This window comes from Camellia sinensis, chromosome 2 (genome assembly GCF_055761805.1).
Source record: "Camellia sinensis isolate YWXY chromosome 2, ASM5576180v1, whole genome shotgun sequence".
Classification (NCBI taxonomy): Eukaryota; Viridiplantae; Streptophyta; class Magnoliopsida; order Ericales; family Theaceae; genus Camellia; species Camellia sinensis.
In genome coordinates, this window is record NC_138962.1 from 49,872,327 (window position 1) to 49,893,342 (window position 21,016).

The 21,016-nt window shown below is 34.6% G+C and overlaps 1 protein-coding gene and 1 long non-coding RNA gene across 4 annotated transcripts; both read left to right on the forward strand.

The window, feature by feature from the left end:
* Positions 1–2,040: 2,040 nt before the first annotated feature.
* On the forward strand, positions 2,041–5,309 carry LOC114318952 (uncharacterized). Of its 2 annotated transcripts, XR_014360937.1 has the most exons (3): positions 2,041–2,322; positions 3,130–4,411; positions 4,488–5,309. It is a non-coding gene; the product is annotated as an uncharacterized LOC114318952 (long non-coding RNA). The 2 variants fall into 2 exon arrangements; XR_014360936.1 differs by having other exon boundaries at positions 3,130–5,309.
* Positions 5,310–12,212: 6,903 nt separating this feature from the next.
* Positions 12,213–20,334, forward strand: LOC114319002 (Protein phosphatase 2C family protein). 2 transcript variants are annotated; one of them, XM_028265976.2, is made up of 9 exons: positions 12,213–12,617; positions 12,748–13,802; positions 14,203–14,333; positions 15,175–15,241; positions 17,341–17,425; positions 18,152–18,321; positions 19,065–19,208; positions 19,693–19,821; positions 19,930–20,334. In XM_028265976.2, exons 1-9 carry the CDS (start codon positions 12,383–12,385, stop codon positions 20,104–20,106), a joined length of 2,193 nt encoding a protein of 730 aa, XP_028121777.2. In that variant the 5' UTR covers positions 12,213–12,382; the 3' UTR covers positions 20,107–20,334. The 2 variants fall into 2 exon arrangements, with proteins under 2 accessions (XP_028121777.2, XP_028121778.2); XM_028265977.2 differs by having other exon boundaries at positions 12,237–12,622.
* Positions 20,335–21,016: the final 682 nt, after the last annotated feature.

Here is a 21,016-nt window from a genome sequence, read left to right on the forward strand (position 1 = left end):
AGTCTCTTTAGCTGGTAAAGAATTATTAATTTGTTCTGAGATGACCCTTTTTTTTCTTTTCTTTTTTTAAAGTTTCTTGATGGATGAATATGTTATATACATTTTTAATGTGAGATTATCACTCAATGACTTCTCTTTCTCATCATTTGACACATAATTGTAGGTCCTATACAGTTGACTCCTTGGTTTGTAAATAATTTATTTGAATTGTAGAGACCAAAAGAAGAAAAAGAATCCTTTGACCTAACTTGCTTTTGATCATATACACAGCTACATAGCACTGCGTGAGCACAAACAAGCTAACTTTCTTTTCATATACAACATGTCTGCTCTAGCATATAATTATATTATTTCTTTTCATTTTTTCCTTCCCTAATAAGTATGTTTTCATTTTTTTTAAATTACTATACTTGTCTTACCTTGTAAAATATTTTGTCTTCTAAATGATGCAGCTAACTTATGGACATTAACAATAAAACTCGAAAGCGGCAAACGACATCTTTAAGGCGTAACACAACCCAAGTACCTCAAAATGTCGGTCGGAAACATCGTGCTCATAATGTTCAGGTTGACGAATTTGATGGTGATGAACCCATTGTCAATGATATTGGTGGCAATGAAGAGCAAACGAACATCCCTGCTATTGACCACCACATGGACATTCCTGATGTTGACCATTCCACAGACATGTCTGGTTCAAGTGAAGAGTTTACTACATCTTTTCCTGGGGGCCCAGTTGATCCTTCCATTTTGACAAATTTTAGTTGTCATATAGCAACCAAAATTTGGAATAATGAGGTATAACTTACAAACTATTGTCTTGTTTTAATCATTTCAATAAAAAAAACAAAATGAGGGATACATGGCACCGTCGTGATATGCAATGATGCAGGAACGAGATTTGTTGAGATGCTTGAACCATGGCTCTAAGGTTGCCAATTAGTTTTTAACATCGGAAGGAGTTGACAACTCTAAATTTGTGGACATTATTAAACATTCAGGATTGTATTCTTTAACTAGTTGCTCATACAAATTTTTGAACAAGGTACCTTTGTTGAAAGATGGCAACCTGAGACTAATAGTTTCCATATGCCATTTGGTGACATGTCCGTGTCATTAGATGATGTAAGTACCATATTAGGAATTCATGTGACTGGTACATCTGTTTCAACTAATAAGTTATCATGGGATGAAGCTGCAAAGGTGTTGGTTAAGTCATTGGAAGTGTTAGAAGATGATGCAGCTGTTGAGTTGAAGGGAGCGCGGGGCGAATTAGTGCGATTAGAATGGTTACATGAAAATTTTCAGTCAGTTTCAGATGCGGATTCAGATGATTTCATTCATTATCTCCAGTTGCTCAAGGATTTGAATTTAGTTCATTCGTATGCTTGGGGTGCCGCTGCATTAGCTTTTTTGTATCGGCAATTGGGTATGGTAACAAAGTCTACTGTCAGACAAATAGCGGGATACATGACAGTTGTAAAGACCCGGAAAAAAAAAAATTCAAAATTTAAAAGATGGGTATTTATTTTCCAAAATTGATGGATTAGCAGAATTTTGGTGAAGTTTTGGGTTTTAAGACCTATGACATATTAATTTGGATTTATGTATGTAAGTTTTACTTAACTGTTTGGTCCTTTTAATTATATAAATAGTGGGGACCATCTTGAGTCCATCTAAAATATTTGTAGTCTAGTCTCAATCGAAAATTTATTTTAGATTATTAAACTTTATTCATTTTAGATCCAATTGATTATATTATGTGTCATCTGTAATTACTTGTTGTTATTATGAGAAGATGGTGAATATTTATGGTGTGTACTACCAAACGAAATGTATATTTGTGATGAGAAAAAATTATATCATTTTATATTATAAAATATTAAGATGTTAAAATAAAATTTTAATAGATATATACATACATATATATATATATATATATATATATATGTATAGATGTATGTGTAGATAGATAGATGTTTATATATATACATAATAAATTGAAGCAATAAAGGAGGCAACCCACGTGGGTTACCCCCTTCCCCTTTCCTTACTCCTTTTATTTATTTCTTCTTCTTTATTTTGTTTTGGTTGTTTTGGCAGAGACACTTTCTATCTCTCTCTCTCGGCTGCTTTCTCTCTTTCATTTTTTTTTTTTATTTTCAAGACACAAAACTCTTGATGCACCACATTTAGAGTTAGAATCTCACCCTAGTCCTTTAGGCCAAAATGATGAGCTTGTTGAGGACATCGTTTTGATTGGTGGAGATTGAATTTTGGCAAGATTGATTTTTGGGGCTTTTCTCCTCTTCTCTTCTAAAGGTAGGGATTTTCTTGATTCTTTATAATACTTTGCTATAGGTAGCTATGTGGTATTTTTTTATTGCACAAAAAAGTGATTTTGTTGAGAGTTTTGAAAAGCATGTTGAGGTGAGTTAGGGTTTCAAGTTCATTGGGTTTGATTTCTTGTTTTGTTATTAATTTGGTGAGTTTTGAGCCAATTAAATATATTTATGAGGTTTGTGATGAAAAGCCCTAATCTTAATTATTTGTTTGTTTAACAATCTTGAGAATGAGGTAAATTGGTGAGATTATAACATTGATTAAAGAGGGAAAAAAAATGAATGGTTTGCCATGAAATATAACTATATAAAATTTGTTAGGATATTGAGTTAATGAAATTGAATTATTGAAATTGTGGAATATAAAGAAACAATGAAAGATTAAGGATTTTGTAATGTATTTGCTTTGAGCTAGGAATGTATGATCGGGAGAGGAAAAGAAAAATGTAATGGCTTTGAAATTTGCCTTATGTCGAAGCTATTGATGATTGGTAATAGTGGAGTCAAAAGTGGAAATTGTTGTGAGAATGTTATTGTCCTAAATGAGATTTTTGAGATAACGTGATAGTTGAGTTAGCTCTAAACAAACATTGCTAAAGATGAAATATGGAAATGAATTGATAATCATGTTGTGTTATCTATGGAAATTATGTTTTTATTGTATAGAGGTTTTGTCCTTAGCCATCGGTGGAGGATGGTGTTGCTTGTATTGAATGGAATAAACATGTTTTGTGTAATGTTTAAAGGTATAACTTTGAATAATGTGTCATGTGATGATGTGATGTAGTGATGAAAGAGCTATATGGAGGTAATGCGTTCCTTCCGGTTAGCACCCGGTAAAGCAGGCGGATGTGCTATATAGAGGTAATGCGTTCCTTCTGGTTAGCATCCGGTAAAGCAGGTTGTGCTATATAGAGGTAATGCGTTCCTTTCGGTTAGCAACTGGTAAAGCAGGCAGATGTGGGGTTTGGTGAGACCACAGCGGTGATGTGAGGCTTGACAAGTCCTTAAGTTGTTCATTTGATTGCTAATGTGAATACCTGTAGAGATACTTATTGATAAATATATGCATTGAGGATATTGTTAATTTACATATTGAGATGGATATTATTGAGTTCGGGAATAATATGAATATTGTTTGATGTAAACGAGTAGCACGAGAGTGCAAGGATTAAATGTGAATTGATTTTGAAAATAAACAACGGGTTAGAATTATTTGGATAATCAGAGATGAATTATAAAAATGAAGAAATAATTAACGTGCATGATGTTCGAGATGTGGATTAGTTAGTTATTTATGTATTTATTTATTTATTTTGAATCTTTTCAAAGGAAATTTGGTCACTGCAAGGATGGAGAAATGAATTTTTGTGAAATGATAAAAGAAAGATTCTCTTGAGAAAAGATATACCTACGCATATATATATTTTTGGATATAAAAAGTCACATTATATGTATATAATTATGACTTATAGCATTCATGATCATACCTATCTATGCACTGCTATTGTTTAGGATCATTGGGATTCCTACTGGACATTATTGTTCATCTCATGTTGTTAATCTTTTTTTTCAGGTAGAAAGTTGGAGTTTGTTTCATGACTAAGACGTCCCATTAAATGTGGCCAAAAGGCCTGATCCCTGTAGGCGGGATGCCATTTTGTTGTAAGAGGGTTAATCCCTCTCATCTCATTTTCTTAGTTTTTTTTTCTTAATGTAAGCCCAAGGGCACTTGAAATTATTTGTGTTGGTCACGTCACCATTGTGTATTTATACGAGAGAGAACCTCGATTGATTTAATTTATTTTAATCTTGCTTGTTATCTTGAAAATGGACTTAATTAAAGAGTTGTGGTGATGGATTTGAGTAGTAAAAATCTAGGACGTTACATGACACTATTGGAGGCTTGGATCTATGAACATTTTATATGTGTTAGAACCCATCCAAATTTAAATTATACAGAAAACCAGCCTCGAGATTATCGTTGGATTCCTCGCACACAATCTGGTTCATCGGTTGCCATGTTAAAGTCATTGCGAGAGGAGCTTGATAGATTAGAGGCTCATGAGGTAAAAAAGTAATGTGTAATTCCTTTGTGTCATTGATCTTTTACAGAGAACTTATGATTTTGTGTATTCTTTGTAGGTTATTTTTTATCCATATATTGGTAAACGTAAGAACCATCTATTTACTGAAGTTACATACTACACTAGATTACTGAAATGCATGGATATTGTTGAACCCTATCATCCAGATAGGTTTTTGAGACAGTTTGTAAGGGTGCAAAATATTCCCCCCTCCACCTGTTACACTTTCACGAGGATCTACCGCTGGCAAGTATTGCCTTTCGTACAAATATGTAGATCGAATTACAAAGAGGTGGAAAAATCATGTGTTGTCTGAAGTAGAGCGTAGTGAGCCAGTTTTACATCCATGGGATTGCACGCCCAATTACATGGATTGGTATTGTCGCATTTTCCATGTCACTATTCAAAATCCAACAAATCGATCTACATACGACCCTCGTTCTGAAGCATCAATAGCTGACAGTGACTCACAATGCATTGCAAAAGCCTTGACTATAGCACGTCCAATAATGCAGTTAGATTACATGAAGTCATTAGTGCTCCGGAGTCTCTGTACAATACATTCAAACAAGTGACGCAATTATTAGAAGGCCAGCATATAGATGAAGAACAACATTTCCCACCGGAACAACACTCTTTATCGGAACAGCAACAATCCATTAAAAAAAGTTTGGTTTATCGTCGTCGCCTTCGTCCTCGTCGTCGCCCTCACTAAACTGGCACTGGACACAACTGAAAATTCATGATCATTTGTGAGATACTATGGATGTTTTGTTATTAGAATGAATGTTTATGTGTATTTTTGTATTAGTATGGATGATTATGGACCATCATTTTGACTTAGTAATATTATGGATGATTTTGTCATGGTTGCTTTGATGTACGATAGAAGTTATGTTCGTACCATGGTTTTCAGTTAGTAATTCCATTAATTCTTTTGAGTTATATATGTTGTGTTTTATTATTATGATTGCTTTAACTATTGTTGTTATATTTTTATCGTTATATATACATCATCATTGAGTTTAAGAAATTTACATGTTCGAGCCTGTACTCCCGAACATTGCTTATTTGTTCAGGCATATGTTACCGAACAAATATGTAATGTCCGGGCCTGTATTCCCGAACATGAAAAAATGCAAACTTCTGCGAGCTTTAAGAATTTTGACTGTTTAAAGTGTTAAGAAGTCTCCATGTTCGAGCATGTACTCCCGAACATTATTTATTTGTTCGGGAACGTGTTATTGAACAAATAAATAATGTTTAGGAGTACAGGCCTGAACATGAAAAAATGCAAACTTCTGCTAGCTTTAAGAATTTGTGTTAAGAAGTCTCCATGTTCGGGAGTACAGGTCTGAACATGAAAAAATGAAAACTTCTGCGAGTTTTAAGAATTTTGACAGTTGGAAGTGTAAAAAAGTCGCCATGTTCGAGCCTGTACTCCCGAACATTACTTATTTGTTCGGGAATGCGTTACCGAACAAATAAGTAATATCCGGGCCTGTATTCCCGAACATGAAAAAATGAAAACTTCTGCGAGCCTTAACAATTTTAACCGTTGAAAGTGCTAACAAATTTCCATTTGGTCAAAATTTAATATTTTTTATTAAGAAAGATAAGTAACACCAACCAATTTCATAAATAAATAAAACTGTAATTCTTCAGATAATAAAAAACATATTATAAACATGCACATCTACTTCGCTAGAACTTCATATGTCTACATCTAACTCTATTGTCTCAGTTGTCACTACACTCGATCCTACGAGTGAAGTGCAATGCTGCACTCGAGCATTGTAAGCTGTCTCTCATTCTGTTGTAGCAGGTAAATGGTAACGTCGCCAATTCGTTGCTATAGATGGCACCGGGTGACCATGCACCAAGAAGACCTACAAATATGAAATAATGGTAATTACAATTTACTATTGTATTGCTAATAATAAAAACAAATTTGTTTCAATAATGGGCCTCATAATGAGTGCCTGAATGAAATGGTTGCTGTTGACGAACCCGATACATATATCCTTGCGAGATGCAATCGACATTGGGATCATCCTAAGAGGGAGAAAAGTGAGGCATTGTTGAGAAGATAAGTGAAATAACACAACATTGTAAAAAGATGATATCAGATGACCCATGTCAGGCATTGTCATCCAATGACTATATCCAGCATTTGATTCAAAATACGCTAAAGTAGTAGTTAATTCATCAACTCTTTCTTGGCCCCCAAATAAACTCTTGTAGTGATCTATATGGGCATGTAATTCTTGTAGTAAATCTTTCCTCACTTGCAACCATCTATCTTCCCCAAATCTCATCAATCCAACAATGGTTCAGAATCCACAATTACCATCAACATTAACATTCTTCACAAGTTGAATATATGGCCTCAAACTTGAAGGAAATTCACCTACAAAAGAAATTTTGATTTTTTTTGTTGATCGATGTGGGTATAGCTACACACATAAAAATCCATTGCTAAAGTTAGTTAATACAAGTTATTATACAGGTATAAACATAATTAATCAGTTTATAAACTCACACCTTTGGTCGCTGCATTGATTTTAATTTCTTTGGACACGTATTTTTCTTCAAACCTACACTTGGTGAATAGTTATCCTATGCAGATGAAACAAACTCAAAGGTAGAGGGCTCACGACGAGTAGAAGCATCAATCTTCAAGGAAGGTTGACCCCGTGGGTTAAGCTTCACTTTAGGTTCAATCAAGAATGTACTCTCAGGTGTATGTATCTCCCTTAACTTCTTTAACATTTGAATCTGCATAGTTTGATCTACCTCTTCGTAATGTTGAGCAAACATATCCAACTTTGATTTGCAATCCAAAAATGAATTTGATTTTTTAGGAGTATTAAGCATGTCAAGCTTGGACCAATGTGGATCTACAGAAGTTAGAGGTATTGGTCGATTTTCTCTCATATAATCTGCTATTTCATGCGCACATGGTAATCCATGTGTACGCCGAACAACACAACCATATGTAACAATGTCAATGCCAACAAAAGGTGCTCACTTGGACTCTGCCAATATCATTTCCAATGCTACAATAGACACGTTCCCACGAAGATCTTTAAATTGAGCAGGCTTGAAATTATGTTGTTGCACAACTGTCTTGCTCTTCTCAAACGATGATTTGATGTCAGTGTGTTGCAACTCAAGCAAATTGTGCATCCTTGACCAATTTGATTGAAAACTCCCTTGACTTGATCCAAGATATCTCTTGAGCTTTGCATGTGAACTCTTTACCCTATATATGTAAACCATTACAATGGTAAAACAGGAAAATATACATTTTTTAAAAAAATAATAATTGAATTTACCTGTTCGTTGTTGAATTTCCCAAGTGCATACATATATCTATCCATGTAGTTACAAATCTCTCCTTATATGTATCCAACCAAGAAGATGTAACATATTAAAGTGCCTCTACATAAAAGGTGAACTCATTTTGTAACAATACAAATCGTTGCATGTACACTTCTTCAGAAAATGACATAACCAACATATTCCAACTTGTTATAAACATATCTCATTTCTCCTTCTTCTCAAACAATTTCTTGCATTTGGCCAACACATTTTTATTAATACATCATCTACATAACAAACTTGTAGCTTGTGGAAATATCATTGCAATAGCATTCATTAGACTCAATTCTCTGTTTTACACAATAACATTGGGAAAATTATTCTCATCCATCAAACTACGCAAAATACCAAGTGCCCATGCATAATTATCCTCCCTCTCATACTGGAGGTATGCAAAACCTACAGAGAAAGTCTTTTTAGTGGATGTTACTCCTACAATCTCTAAAAGTGGCAAACGATATCGATTGATCTTATATGTACAATCCATTGGTAACACACATGGGAATGCACGTAGCAAATCCAAACTAACTGGATGTGCAAAGAACAAATCGGTAACAGTCTCAGTATCTTTACAGTTCTTATGTCATTCTATGTATTTGTTCACCGCTAACTGACCCAATAATAGCTGCATTTCAGATCTCCCAGCCTTTTCAAAAACTTTATGCCGTTGACATGCATTGTAGATTGTTTTCATTGTGGAAACATTTTCACTATTGCGTTGTTTAAGTGTGACTAATAGCTCACTTGGTCGTACATTACTGTTCGACATATCAACCAACAAAGAAGTTTCCTTATGTGATAACCTCCTAGCATAACAATGACCTTCAAGACAAACCGCAGCAGGATGATTATGCATACTACATATCACGATCAATGTCCAATCATCGTTTGTATCTAATTTTTTAGCTTTTAAAAGAAAAGAACAATCACATTTTTTAGTACTGGTAAGCTTCAATTTTTTTTTCCTTAGGTCTAATGTTTTTCCTAGTATCCCTATAACATCCACTCCACTCACAAGCAAGAGTTAGTCTTTGTTTCTTACGATGAGTACCACCCATATATGGTTTCTTCACGACAATAACCAAACCATTTCTCCTCCCAACATCACGTGCCCACCAAATTAATTCATCTCGAGACTTGAATATCTAAAATTGTAAAAATAAAGTAATGATTTTGTTACCAATATACACATAAAGAAATAAATTAATGCACATTAACAATATATATGTGAAAAAGATTCGTATATAATTTTCAATGCGTTTATATATTACCTCATGAGTCACAAATTTATTACTATAATTTGTTATGAATTCTGAGCCAACTTTGCTGTTTCTATTTGACTCCCCATCATCCTAAAATAAATAACAATACAAATTAAATTTCAAAATTTGATTGGTAAAACAAGTCCAAACCTATGAATAATGTTCAGTTACCTGCTTCCGAACAAATAATAAATGTTCGGTTATCGGTTTCCGAACAAATAAACAATGTTCGAGCCTGTGTTTCCGAATTTTGGTCAAATGTTCGGGAGTTCAGTCCCAGAAAAATGACGAACAAATTTTATTATTTTTGTCATTTTTTTAAAGAAACTTACTCTTACAAGTCCAATCTCCTCTGAGCTAAAAGCAATCTCAAAATTATGAATCTTCTCTAAGTTTTTATTGTCGTACTCCTCTCGTTTTATGGAGTTGTGGTTGTCTGAAAAATTTTCACTCATTGTTATTGCCGAAGTCAAATGGTTGCCACCGTTAACACCGGAATATTGCTGCCAAAGGATTTTCAAGATTTTGAGAGTAGGTAAGTTTTGAAGGTAGAATTTGAGAAAGATGAATGAGTGGTGATTGAGGTAGGTGTTCACATAAATCTTAATTCATAATATAGTGGGTGTGTAGGTTTAATTATAATATAGATATTCCAAAATTAATAATGTCTTTTTTAATAATGGGGAATTTATCGGAAAGTCCTATTTGACTAAATTATGTTCCGTTTGGTCCCACGAATTTTTTGTTTGATTGGTCAGTCCATGTTAGGAGGGATATTTTACTGATAACTCCTCTTTTAAATTTACATTGTTATGTGGTGGACGAATATGCTCTCACATAATTTGTGGGACTTTTTTTGTTTTATTTTGAGTAAGTAATCCCACGTTTGGTGGGAGGGCTGGAGATGTGAGATATTGGTGGGGATGTATGTATACTCCACTTTAGTGTTTGTGTTTTGCTGCCAACATCCTCTATGTCAGTCCACCATTGTTGGGTCTATCATGAACATCGTCGGCTTCCCACAGCTAAGTTTCACACTTCGTATTTATGCAGTCCCCATCGAATTTTTGGGTTGCACAACTTACACAAATTCCGGCGACCGTCCACCTGACTTTTCCCGTTTGTGTTGTTAACTTTAACTGCGGGTGGAATGTCACATAGCTACATCATTGACTGAACCAAAATTTTCCGGTTGGTGTTGTACACACTGGCCTTACGATGAGGTTGCCAAATCAATACTCTAACACATAAACTTTATACAAAAAACTCGAACGTCTACGTTGTGTACTATGGAACTTTGACCATGAACTCTCACCCTTTGATGTGACTACTAATATCATGTACAACATAAAAAAACGAAGAACAGGAATATGATGTTAACCACAAAAACAAAAAACTTACGACTCGCAGACATTGTCCACGTTCACGTCGCAGAAAATAGTCCACTACCACTTCGCTAAACCGGGTTCACAGTCGACACCACTGATTAAGCAACAAAACTAGGGTTCTTCACCCCATAACAATCAATGATAGGTATAAACACACCACTTCTGATATGCACAAACACTGTATCAATTATTCCTTCAATCTCTTCCGTCTGTTTCGAGATTAGGTTGACGTGAATTTGCAAACTGTAAGGGGGCAATTTCAACAACTGTTATGGTTCACGTCGCCAATAGCAACCGATTCGTTTTTTCAATATGGGGATGATTCCTACTTCGAAAACATCTAAATGGGGCACACCCAATAAATGAACAACTTACGTTTCTCAGTCATTGACTGCGAATTTTCTAGCCACCGACAATGCAACTCAACTATGATCAGAAGAGTGTCACCCTGCAACACTCTCTGTTCCAGTAATATATTAGGGTTCTTCATGAAGAGGAAATCAACGGGAACAAACACCGCAGAAAGTCGGATGAACACAACCAATGCGTAAAATGTTACCTTAATCTGAAGCGTGGGTTTCAGAATCATAGAATTTGAAATTCAAATCATAAGAGTGGATAATCATTCCAAATGTTAGGGTTCGCGTCGCTAGTCAACACCAATTTGTATTTCATAAATGGCAATGCTTACCAATTTTTGGGTAAATTATGTTGGGTCGGTTTGCAACTCAACCGAGTTAGATTCCAGGAGTGGGTGGGTTCAACCACGTGACACCACAACCCCCCACGTGACATATACCCCACTCTCACCATTTACTACACATCCACGTCTACCAGCTTGTAATTCACACCATCCAAAAAAGAGTACTACTACCTTTTCTACTATGACATGAAACTCAAATACACTCCTCTCCGTACACACGCGCGCGCTGGCCAAATAGAAATAAATACCTTAATGGCAAAATAGTAACCAAACAATCATGAGGACTAAACGGTTTAAAAGAAAACAATTAGAATCACATGATCTACAAGATGAAAAAATAAGATTTACTAATCAATTCCCCTTTAATAATTTTATTTAAAATTATTATTATAATAATAATAACTAAAAATTAAAAAATATAATATAATTTTAATGGAATGCTAATAACACAATTCAAAATTAATTGACATCAAGGACAAAACAGTAGGTATTTTATGCGAAGATAGTAAGGCCAAGTTTGGGAACACCCCAAAAAGTCAAAAAGCCAAAAAGTTACTCAAAAAGTTAAAAAGTTATCACTATTCACCAAAAGTCAACAATTACGGCTGCACAACTCCCAATTCTAATTTTCTCCTACAAATCAATTTTTACAATTTTTTATTACACATTTTTCCATAAAAAGTCAAAAAGTTAACACAAACATTCATATTTTCAACCTCAACTTTTTAGTCTAAAAAGACAAAAAGTGCACTTATTTAGTCTTCCCAAACTTGGCCTAAGTAGGGCCCACTTACGGGGAGGCCCACCAAACGGGCGCCATTTGGCACTGTCTGATATGATATCTACGCGCGCAAAATCCAAACATGAAAAATGCTAGAGAGCTCTAAATCTAGAACTTTAATTTGAGCTCTATTAATGTGTCAAAAAAAAATAAAAAATAAAAACAAAACACAAACATCACATCAGGATAGGTTCTACCTTTCCATTAGAGCTATTAGAGCTCTTGTATTAGACGTGTAAAGCATTTTTGATCCAAACATAACCACCAACCATCACCCACGACTCCCCTCGTCGTTTCTCTCTCCTATTCTATCCACTCTCAAACCCCTCTCACCATCGTCACTCTGTTCGATTCTCTGTTCAAACCCTACCCCAATTTTATGCACAGAGAGCACAATTAACGAAGAATCTCTCTTCTGTCAAATCCCCAACATTAATGGCTGATTTCTACTGTAAATTCCTCGACTCTCGCTTCTCTCTCTTCATTCCATGGCCTCCACCCCCTAAACCTTTCACTCCACTCCCTATTCACCCATCTCATCACCCAACAACAACAACAACAACAACAACAACAACTAGAAGACGAAGCAAATCACTTACTCTCACCATGATCTCCAAACCATCTTCTTCTACTCCCTCATCGCCTCACTTCCACCTTCTCTCCACCACCGGTACGGTACGCCTATCCAATTCTCTGTTTTTAGAGAATTCTTTCTAGGGTTATTTATTTATTTAATTTTTTTAATCCAAATTGAGTTTTGTTTGTTGCGTTGGTTCTTGCTTGTTTGGTGTGGTCTCAAGAGTGTTCTGACGGTAGCTTTTTGTTTCGGTTCGGGGACGCGAGTGAGCTTGCAAGAAATGTTGTGATGGAGGAGCCCAGTGTTGGGAGCGGACAATTGGTCGGTGAAGAAGATTCGGAAAATTCTAATGTTGTGAGGGTTTTGGATGGTGAGCATGAGAGGCATATTATAGTTAAAGAGATAGAGAGAGAAGTAAGAGGATATAGCTCGAATGAGATTGCCGACGTTATGGATATAGATATAGTTGCGGGCTGCGAACACAGTGAGGTTGATGATAGTGATGGCTCTGTAGTTGTAGATGTGAGTGATTGTGGAGTGGAATTGAATGAAAGGTTGTTAGAAGATAGACAAGAATTACAACTGCCTGTATCTGAAGTTGTTCGTGTCGAAATAAATGATTCTTGCAACTCTAAAGCTATTGATGTTGTTTCTGATATCAAAGAAAGCGATTCTTCCAGCTCTATATTTGCTATTGATCTGGAAAAAACTCTACATACTGTGGAAACAAATGATTCTTCTACCTGTGAAGCTATTGATGTTGTTTCTGATATCAAAGACAGTGATTCTTCTAGCTCTAGATTTGTCATTGATTCAGAAAAAAGCATGCATACTGTTGAAGGTTCTATGGAGAACGATAGGCATAATGACATTTCAGGTCAAGTTAGTGTTTTCCAGCTCAATAAAACGAGTAACACAGAAAACAGTGGTTCTGTATCTGAGGAAGTTTTTGAAGAGAGGAGTGAAGGCAAAACTATACCTTCATCGACTACTTTTGAGCACAACTCTGTTTTTGAAGTACCCAATAGTTTTGCACCTGAGAAAAGTAGTGAGAAGAATGGTGGCATTGAAGTTGATCATTTGACCATAAATGCTGTGAATCATACAGTGGAGGCTGGGATAGGCTATGAGTGTGACAGAGATATTGGTGGAAGTAACGTGATTGAAATCATGCCTGTATCCAATTCAAGGGAAGCTGAACCAATTCTTGATGGGGAAACTAATCATGACATGTTGGAAGAATTTGTTGACACAAACAGAACTGAAAGCTTAACAAAGGTTGGCTTATATTATTCTCTTTCTCTTTACTAATGTTGATAGTTTGCATTTCACTTGCCTAATTATCCTGACTTTTTATTATAACGGAAAATTTTAAATTTTTACTGCATAAGGTATTATTAAGATCGAAAATATAGTAGAAGATTGTTTAGAGTAAAACATTTTAATTTCAATGGTGGTGTCCTACAATATGCTGGAATTGGTCGATGATTAATTGTTGACAATTGTAGAACTTAAATAGAGTGATAGGAAGTAGGTTTATAAACAAGCTAAGTCAAGCTGAGTAGTAGGTTGTTCAAGATTGGATTACAAAATTAACAAGCTTCACCAAGCCAAACTATGCATATAATCGTTTGGGGGAAAAGATTGTACTTTACTTTTGCATCTTTGTTGTTTGTAGGCCCATGAAAGTGCCCCTAACATAGTATTGGAAGCAGAAAAAATTGCCAATGATGTGCAGAACAGTGACCTTGTAGAAGTATCAGGTGATGAAGTGGTAGATTTGGAATTGACTGCAACTGCTGTGACTAGGTATTCTGCTTATCCCCTCTCTCCTATCCTGTCTCTCTTTTGTAAACACATTCAACTTCCGATTTCACCTAACATTTTCTGCATTAACTGAATCACTCTCTTTACAATCACAATTTGCATTTAGGTTGCTTAATCACGAAATAACATATTATTCTTTATGTGATATGTTCTGCCTATTTTCTTTTGATCTGTAATATCATTTGCACTAACAGCATCAAAGGGAATGCACATGTACTATCTCTTTAGTCCTATGTGAGCATCTTTTTTCTTGTAGCAAATGTCAATTCCTTGGCTTATTTCTATGGCTACTTTTCCGTTCAACATTATCTAGAGCCATATGCTCCACCAAAGCTTTGGCAATCGTGTTTTCTCACACAATTTTGAACCATGGTTATTTCGCTTCCTCTCCCTTTGTGTTGAACTTTTTAGCCATCTCTCTCTCTCTCTCTTTCTCTCTCTCTCTCTCTCTTTAATGTTATTACACCCTTCTGTCTTAACATCCTCATTTCAGGTACATTCTTTTTGTGAAAATTTTATTTTTCCTAACTACCCAACATTTTGCATCCAACATGAAGCCTAATCAGCATCTTTTCTACTTTACTGATCTCATTGTCAACAATCACATCATAATTGATAGCACTTTTCCAAATCGCCTCTTTTTATGGCTAGGAAAGCCAAAGCTATAAGAATATGTTACTTTGTGGCATCTCGACCCTGAGGGATTTATCCTGGCATATTAAGCTCAATTCATTAAAGACCAGTGAGTTCAGTTTTTTAATTTACTTAGGGATGATTATTTATTCATCTAATCATCATGTTTATGCATTTTACTTTTAAACAGGGTGGAAATCTCAACAGAACGATATTTCCTGTCTTCTGGTGCTTCATTATTGCCGCATCCCTCTAAGGTATCTCTGTAGGATGGATATGACGTTTTTATGTGCTTTTGGACTCTTAAGAATAAGAAAAATGACTTCCTTGTGTAATATTTGGGTATTTAAACTGACAAACAAGTGAGTAGTAGGATTCTAATTGTACTAAGTTACTCGAATTTGGGCTATTCTTATTTTGGGATTTAATGTTGTTTTGGGAACTAGCTATTTTAGTTTGATTTTTGACTTTTTATGAAAAGAAGTACAAAAAAATGATAGAAGAGTTGATTTTTTGGTAGTGACTTTGAGGCTATATGAGGTGATTGCCAAAACACCCCTTAGAAAGAAAAAGGAGCTGTTGTGACTTCCTCCGGATGATTGTGGTGTTTTTTTAAGGGGGATTTGGTCATAGCCCCCTCACTATCTAATTTCTCTTTCAAAAGGACAAGAATTATATAAGTACTTTCAAAATCCCTTGATATTTTAAAACTTGTTTCTTTTACTATATTACCTTCATATCTATCAGCTCTCCTATTAAGACATTTTCACTATGTATTTCAGAGTAAAATTTTACTCTGTATGAAAGTAAAATTTTACTCTCTGAAACTAAAAGTAAAATTTTACTCTGTATGAAAGTAAAATTTTACTCTGAATGAGAGTAAAATTTTACACTCTGAAACTAAAAGTAAAATTTTACTCTGTATGAAAGTAAAATTTTACTCTGTATGAAAGTAAATTTTTATTATGAATGAGAGTAAAATTCTACACTCTGAAACTAAAAATAAAATTTTACTCTGTATAAAAGTAAAATTTTACTCTGATTCTGTCAAATGAAAAAAACAGAGCAATAGAACAAGAGTAAAATTTTACTCTGGTTCTATCAAATGAAATTTGATGTTTACTCTGAAAAATCGATGGAACTTTGAGTTTTGAGCTTTGAATCAGGCTTATAATCCTTGAATCAATCGATGTTTACTTTGAAAAACATTGAATCATGCCTATAATCCTTGAATCAGGCCTATAATCTGAAAATTTTAGAGAAATCTCAATTTTTCATACCCCGGTTCTTCAGATTTTTCAGATTTTACAGATTTTTCAGATTTTTAAAACTTTGAGCTTTCAAAAATCTATATATTCGAATTCAAATCTCAAAACACACAAACACACACATATATATAGATATATATATATATATTCGAATTCAAATCTCAAAACACATATATTCGAATTCAAATCTCAAAACACACAAACACACACACATATATATATATATATATATATATATCTATATATCTCGGGAGATTAGAGATCGGAATCGTTCATGGTGCACAGATTTGAGTTGAAACCCTATATCGAAAGAGGGAAGAGAAGCTTGCGGAGGCTCTGGAGGATGTTGAAGTCATGGAGAGGTAACGGTCGAGGACGGAGTCGATGGACGGGTTGCCGAAGGCGAAGGTGTTGTCGGCGTTGGAGAAGGTGATGACGGCGGCTTCGGTGCCGCACAAGTTGCAGAGCTCGCCGGTCTTCTTGAAGAGGCCATCTGTGGAAAGGAAGAGAGTGGGGAAGAGAGTGGGTATAATAGTCATATAAAATATTTAAATAATAAATTTGTCCTTTATGCAAGACTTTATAATTATGAGGGGGTTTAGAAAGTATAATTTTGTTCTTAGTCCTTTTAACAATGAAAGAAAGGTAAAGGGGGTTTATAGCCAAATTTTCCTTTTTTTAATTATAAAACAAAATAAAAATGGGAGGGGGGTTGAGGGTGGGTAGGTAACTTAAAATTTTGTTTACATATTAGATTTTATTCTTGAGAGAAAAATTTGAATTTGAGCCAAGCAGTATGTTATAGTTATTGTCGTTGTCATTTCTAGTAGGCCATGAACTAGATCAGAATCATTCTCAGTGAGTCCATAAGAAGTGATCCCATTTTTAATGCAAATACGTGAAGAATTTTCTTATAAAGCTAGCAGTGATAATAACATTTAGATTGCATTTTGGAAGCATTATAATGTTTTTAAATATTGTAGCATACTATAAATATATATCAAGTTTTAGGTAACCTATGGTACTTGGTTTTATTCTCCTGGTATAAAATTATCATAGGTAAATAATTCAGCAATAATTAATGTCAGGCATTGACAGGTGGGGAGGACGCTTACTTTGTTGCTACCCAGTGGTTAGGTGTGGCTGATGGAGTTGGCCAGTGGTCACTAGAAGGTAACCTTTTTTTCATATAATTTTGTGCAGTGTGCATACCAATCTACACTTTCTATTCCTAGGTGTCCATGTCAACTTATATTTTCCCATTTCTTTGTGTGTGTGGATGGTTTTACCTATAGTGTGCAATCTTTATTTTGTTGTTTAATATCTTAATAGATGCACATGTACACCTATTCAATCAACAACTGTTCCTAAGTCAACTTTTAGATATCCCAATAGGCAGTAATCTGCAGTTGTTTGATACAGACCTGTATCTTCATCTTTGTTTTTCTTTATTTTCTTCCTAATTTTTCTCTTCCAAAAATACAGCCTTGACATATCTAGGTTTTGTGCAGGCATAGTTGGTTTGTTCTACATGTTGAGAATATAAATATTTAAGTTTCACATCTCTTAGCAGCACAAGTTTTAGGTCATTAATTATCAAACATGGTATCATTGTAGGCAATAGTTCTCTGTGTTCGAACATCACCACCTACCCGATATAATTGTAATACTTTCTCTTCTATATACAAGTGGCACCCCCTTAGAATCGTTTTATTATAAAATTTTATTTATAATATTCATATAATACTACTAAAATGCATGCATGTGTTTGGTCCACTAGTGGTGGAGAGATTGGCCAAATATATGGGAGCATGTTGAAAACATAAATATTTTATTTATTCCTGTGTTTAGTTAGGTTAAGATTTTAGATGAGTTAGTCATTTTTCATTCATTTTTCAGGGATTAACCCAGGAGTTTATGCCCAAGAACTGATGGAGAATTGTCGAAAGATTGTCTCACAGTGCAATAGTATTCCCTTAAGTAATCCTGTGGAAGTTCTTAATCAAAGTGCTCTTGAAGCACAATCTCCGGGATCATCAACAATACTGGTTGCTTACTTTGATGGTCAGGTAACTGTACTTATCTTAATACTCCTGTTGGTCATTACATGTGTACGTATACATCTGTAAGTAGTCAGTTTTTTATTTTTGCATTTTGCCTAATGATAAACAATACAGTCTGTCAGCAACACATGCATGATAATTGTGAGAAGCAATACATTACAGATGATTACTTACTGGTTCACTTTTACCACTTCACAAAAAAAAAAGTATTCAAAAGTTTACTTACTTTTGGTTTGAAGTTCAAGAGAATGCATCATAGAAGCTCAATTCTGCATTCTATACCTCCAACCTCCACCCACACACACACATGTGCACACAAATAATATATATATATATATAATGGAACGAAAGGGAGGAAGAAGAGAAGTGTTCATTTGACAATGCACAAAACCTGAGAATATTTAGTCATGTTCATAATGCAAGGTGTCCATTTGAGGGACTGTTTAACAAAAAATTCCTTGATAAATATTGTATCTAAACCCTGATTTTGAACATTAAATATGAAGGAATGAATGCTTAACTCTGAATTGCTTGTGAAAATGCATTATTGTCATGTTTTTCATTCAAGAAGAACCAAAGAACCACTTCTGAAATGCTGTACAGCATTCTTCTTTGTTTTAATTTAGTTATTCTTTCATTTTTTTATTTTATTTTTCGCCTACAGCTTGTCATTTGTAGAAGATAGAATTGCAACGCTTTTAGAGCTTCTGGTTGCAAGGTTATTAACTGACAGTTTTTACGTGCATCAGGCTCTTCATGTGGCCAATATTGGAGACTCGGTATTTATTGTAATAAGAAACGGTGCTGTTTTTATTAAGTCTTCACCGATGCTTTATGAGTTCAACTTTCCATATCAGATTGAAAGTGGAGATGATCTCTCAGACCTTGTGGAGGTATGTTGTATGAAGTATCAATGCATGTCCAGGCATCCTCTAAAAAGCAGTTTTCTTGTCTGAAAAAAGCCAAAGGGTTATTTACAAGAAGACCTCTTAAACTATTGAGAAGTATCACTTTAACCCCCTGCATTATAAAAGTGCACAAATGAACCCCTACACTATTAAGAAGTATTGCTTTCCAACCAAAAAAAGCTACTGTTTGTGGGAATCTATGCAGCGTTGTGCAAAGACCATATTACCCTCCATACTTGGTTTGGTGCATTGGTCACAACTGTCCAAGGGTGATACAGTAATTTAAGATGCATAAGCCTTTTTAGCTTCTAAAATCAAAAAGCAAAAAAGCTACTAAAACACAATTACCTAATACCTCGTAAATGTTTGGAGAATGTTAATTTATAGGATTGACATAGGCAATTTACAAATGAAATTTATTAAGCAACTAGAAATGGTTAATTTGTTATGTTTTACCATTTGCATTCAGGTATACAGAATTTATTTGGACGAGGGTGATGTGATTATCACTGCAACTGATGGCCTTTTCGACAATCTATATGACCAAGAAATAAGTTTAGTTGTCTCCAAGTCACTGCAAGCCAAATTAAAACCCGAGGTGCTTCAAAAACACATTCTTGTTCGCATTTTCTCAGTGTTTTTTATTTTGTGCATGACTATAATCTTTTATTTTTTTCTGTTTTCTGTGTTTTTTTGCCCTCTTTAGGAAATAGCAGAAGTGTTGGCCATGAGAGCACAAGAGGTAGGGAGCACAAAAGCTTGTAGGAGTCCATTTGCTGATGCAATCCAGGCAGCTGGATATGTGGGATTTACCGGTGGCAAGCTTGATGATGTGACTGTTATTGTTTCTTTGGTCCAAAAAAAGATCGAGCCCCTGCATTGAACAATTTCGATCAGATTTTCATCTTCTTCTTTTATCACAGAGGGGGAATCTTTTTGGTACGTTGACTGCAACCTCTCCTGTTTTGTCTTATTGTTTGGTGTATATATTCTGTTTTTCTTTTCATGTGTGTAAATTATGTAATTGTTTGTTAGATTTACACTACCAAGTTCCATTTATACCCCTTTTTGTTTACCTAATATCATGAAATGAATTTTAGCAATTAAATCATATTTGAAGGCCTTAAGACTTCAGATCTAATACCATTTGATCAACTTTGAGCTGTCCTTGGCATTTGTTTTATAAGAGATAAGATTTACAGTTTGGGTTCTTTAGCCATAAAAGCATGCTTAAGCATGGTTTGACAAGTGGGTTTGGATAGGTTTGGGGCTATTTTAGTCATAAAAAGCAAAATAGGCTATTTTAGCCACAACAAACAAAACATCATATTCAATCCATAATCATTACATTCTTCTCTCTCAAAAAAGTCAAAAAAACCAAAATGTCAAAAAGCCTTTCCCAAACCAAGCTTTTTAGCCCAGGCTAAAAAAGTCAAAAAGTCAACCCACTTCCCAAAGGACATTAGTTTGGTTTCACTTTTTTTGGCACTCTTTCTGACTTTAAGCTCCACATATCTTATTTTTATGGAATTTTTGGACTTTGAAAAAATGTGTTGAATTCTACAAGTTTATCATAATTACGCTTAGATTCTTTTATGATTTTAATTTATATGACACTTGTCACTCTCTTTATCAGTAATTTATTAGTCGTATAGATAGAAAAATAAGATATTTTCTTTTATATTGAAATATACATTTTATTCTTATGTTTACATACGGTTTACATTAACTATAATTATTTTAACCCTACTTAAAAAGAATTGGATGTAATTATGTTAAACTTATAACACCTA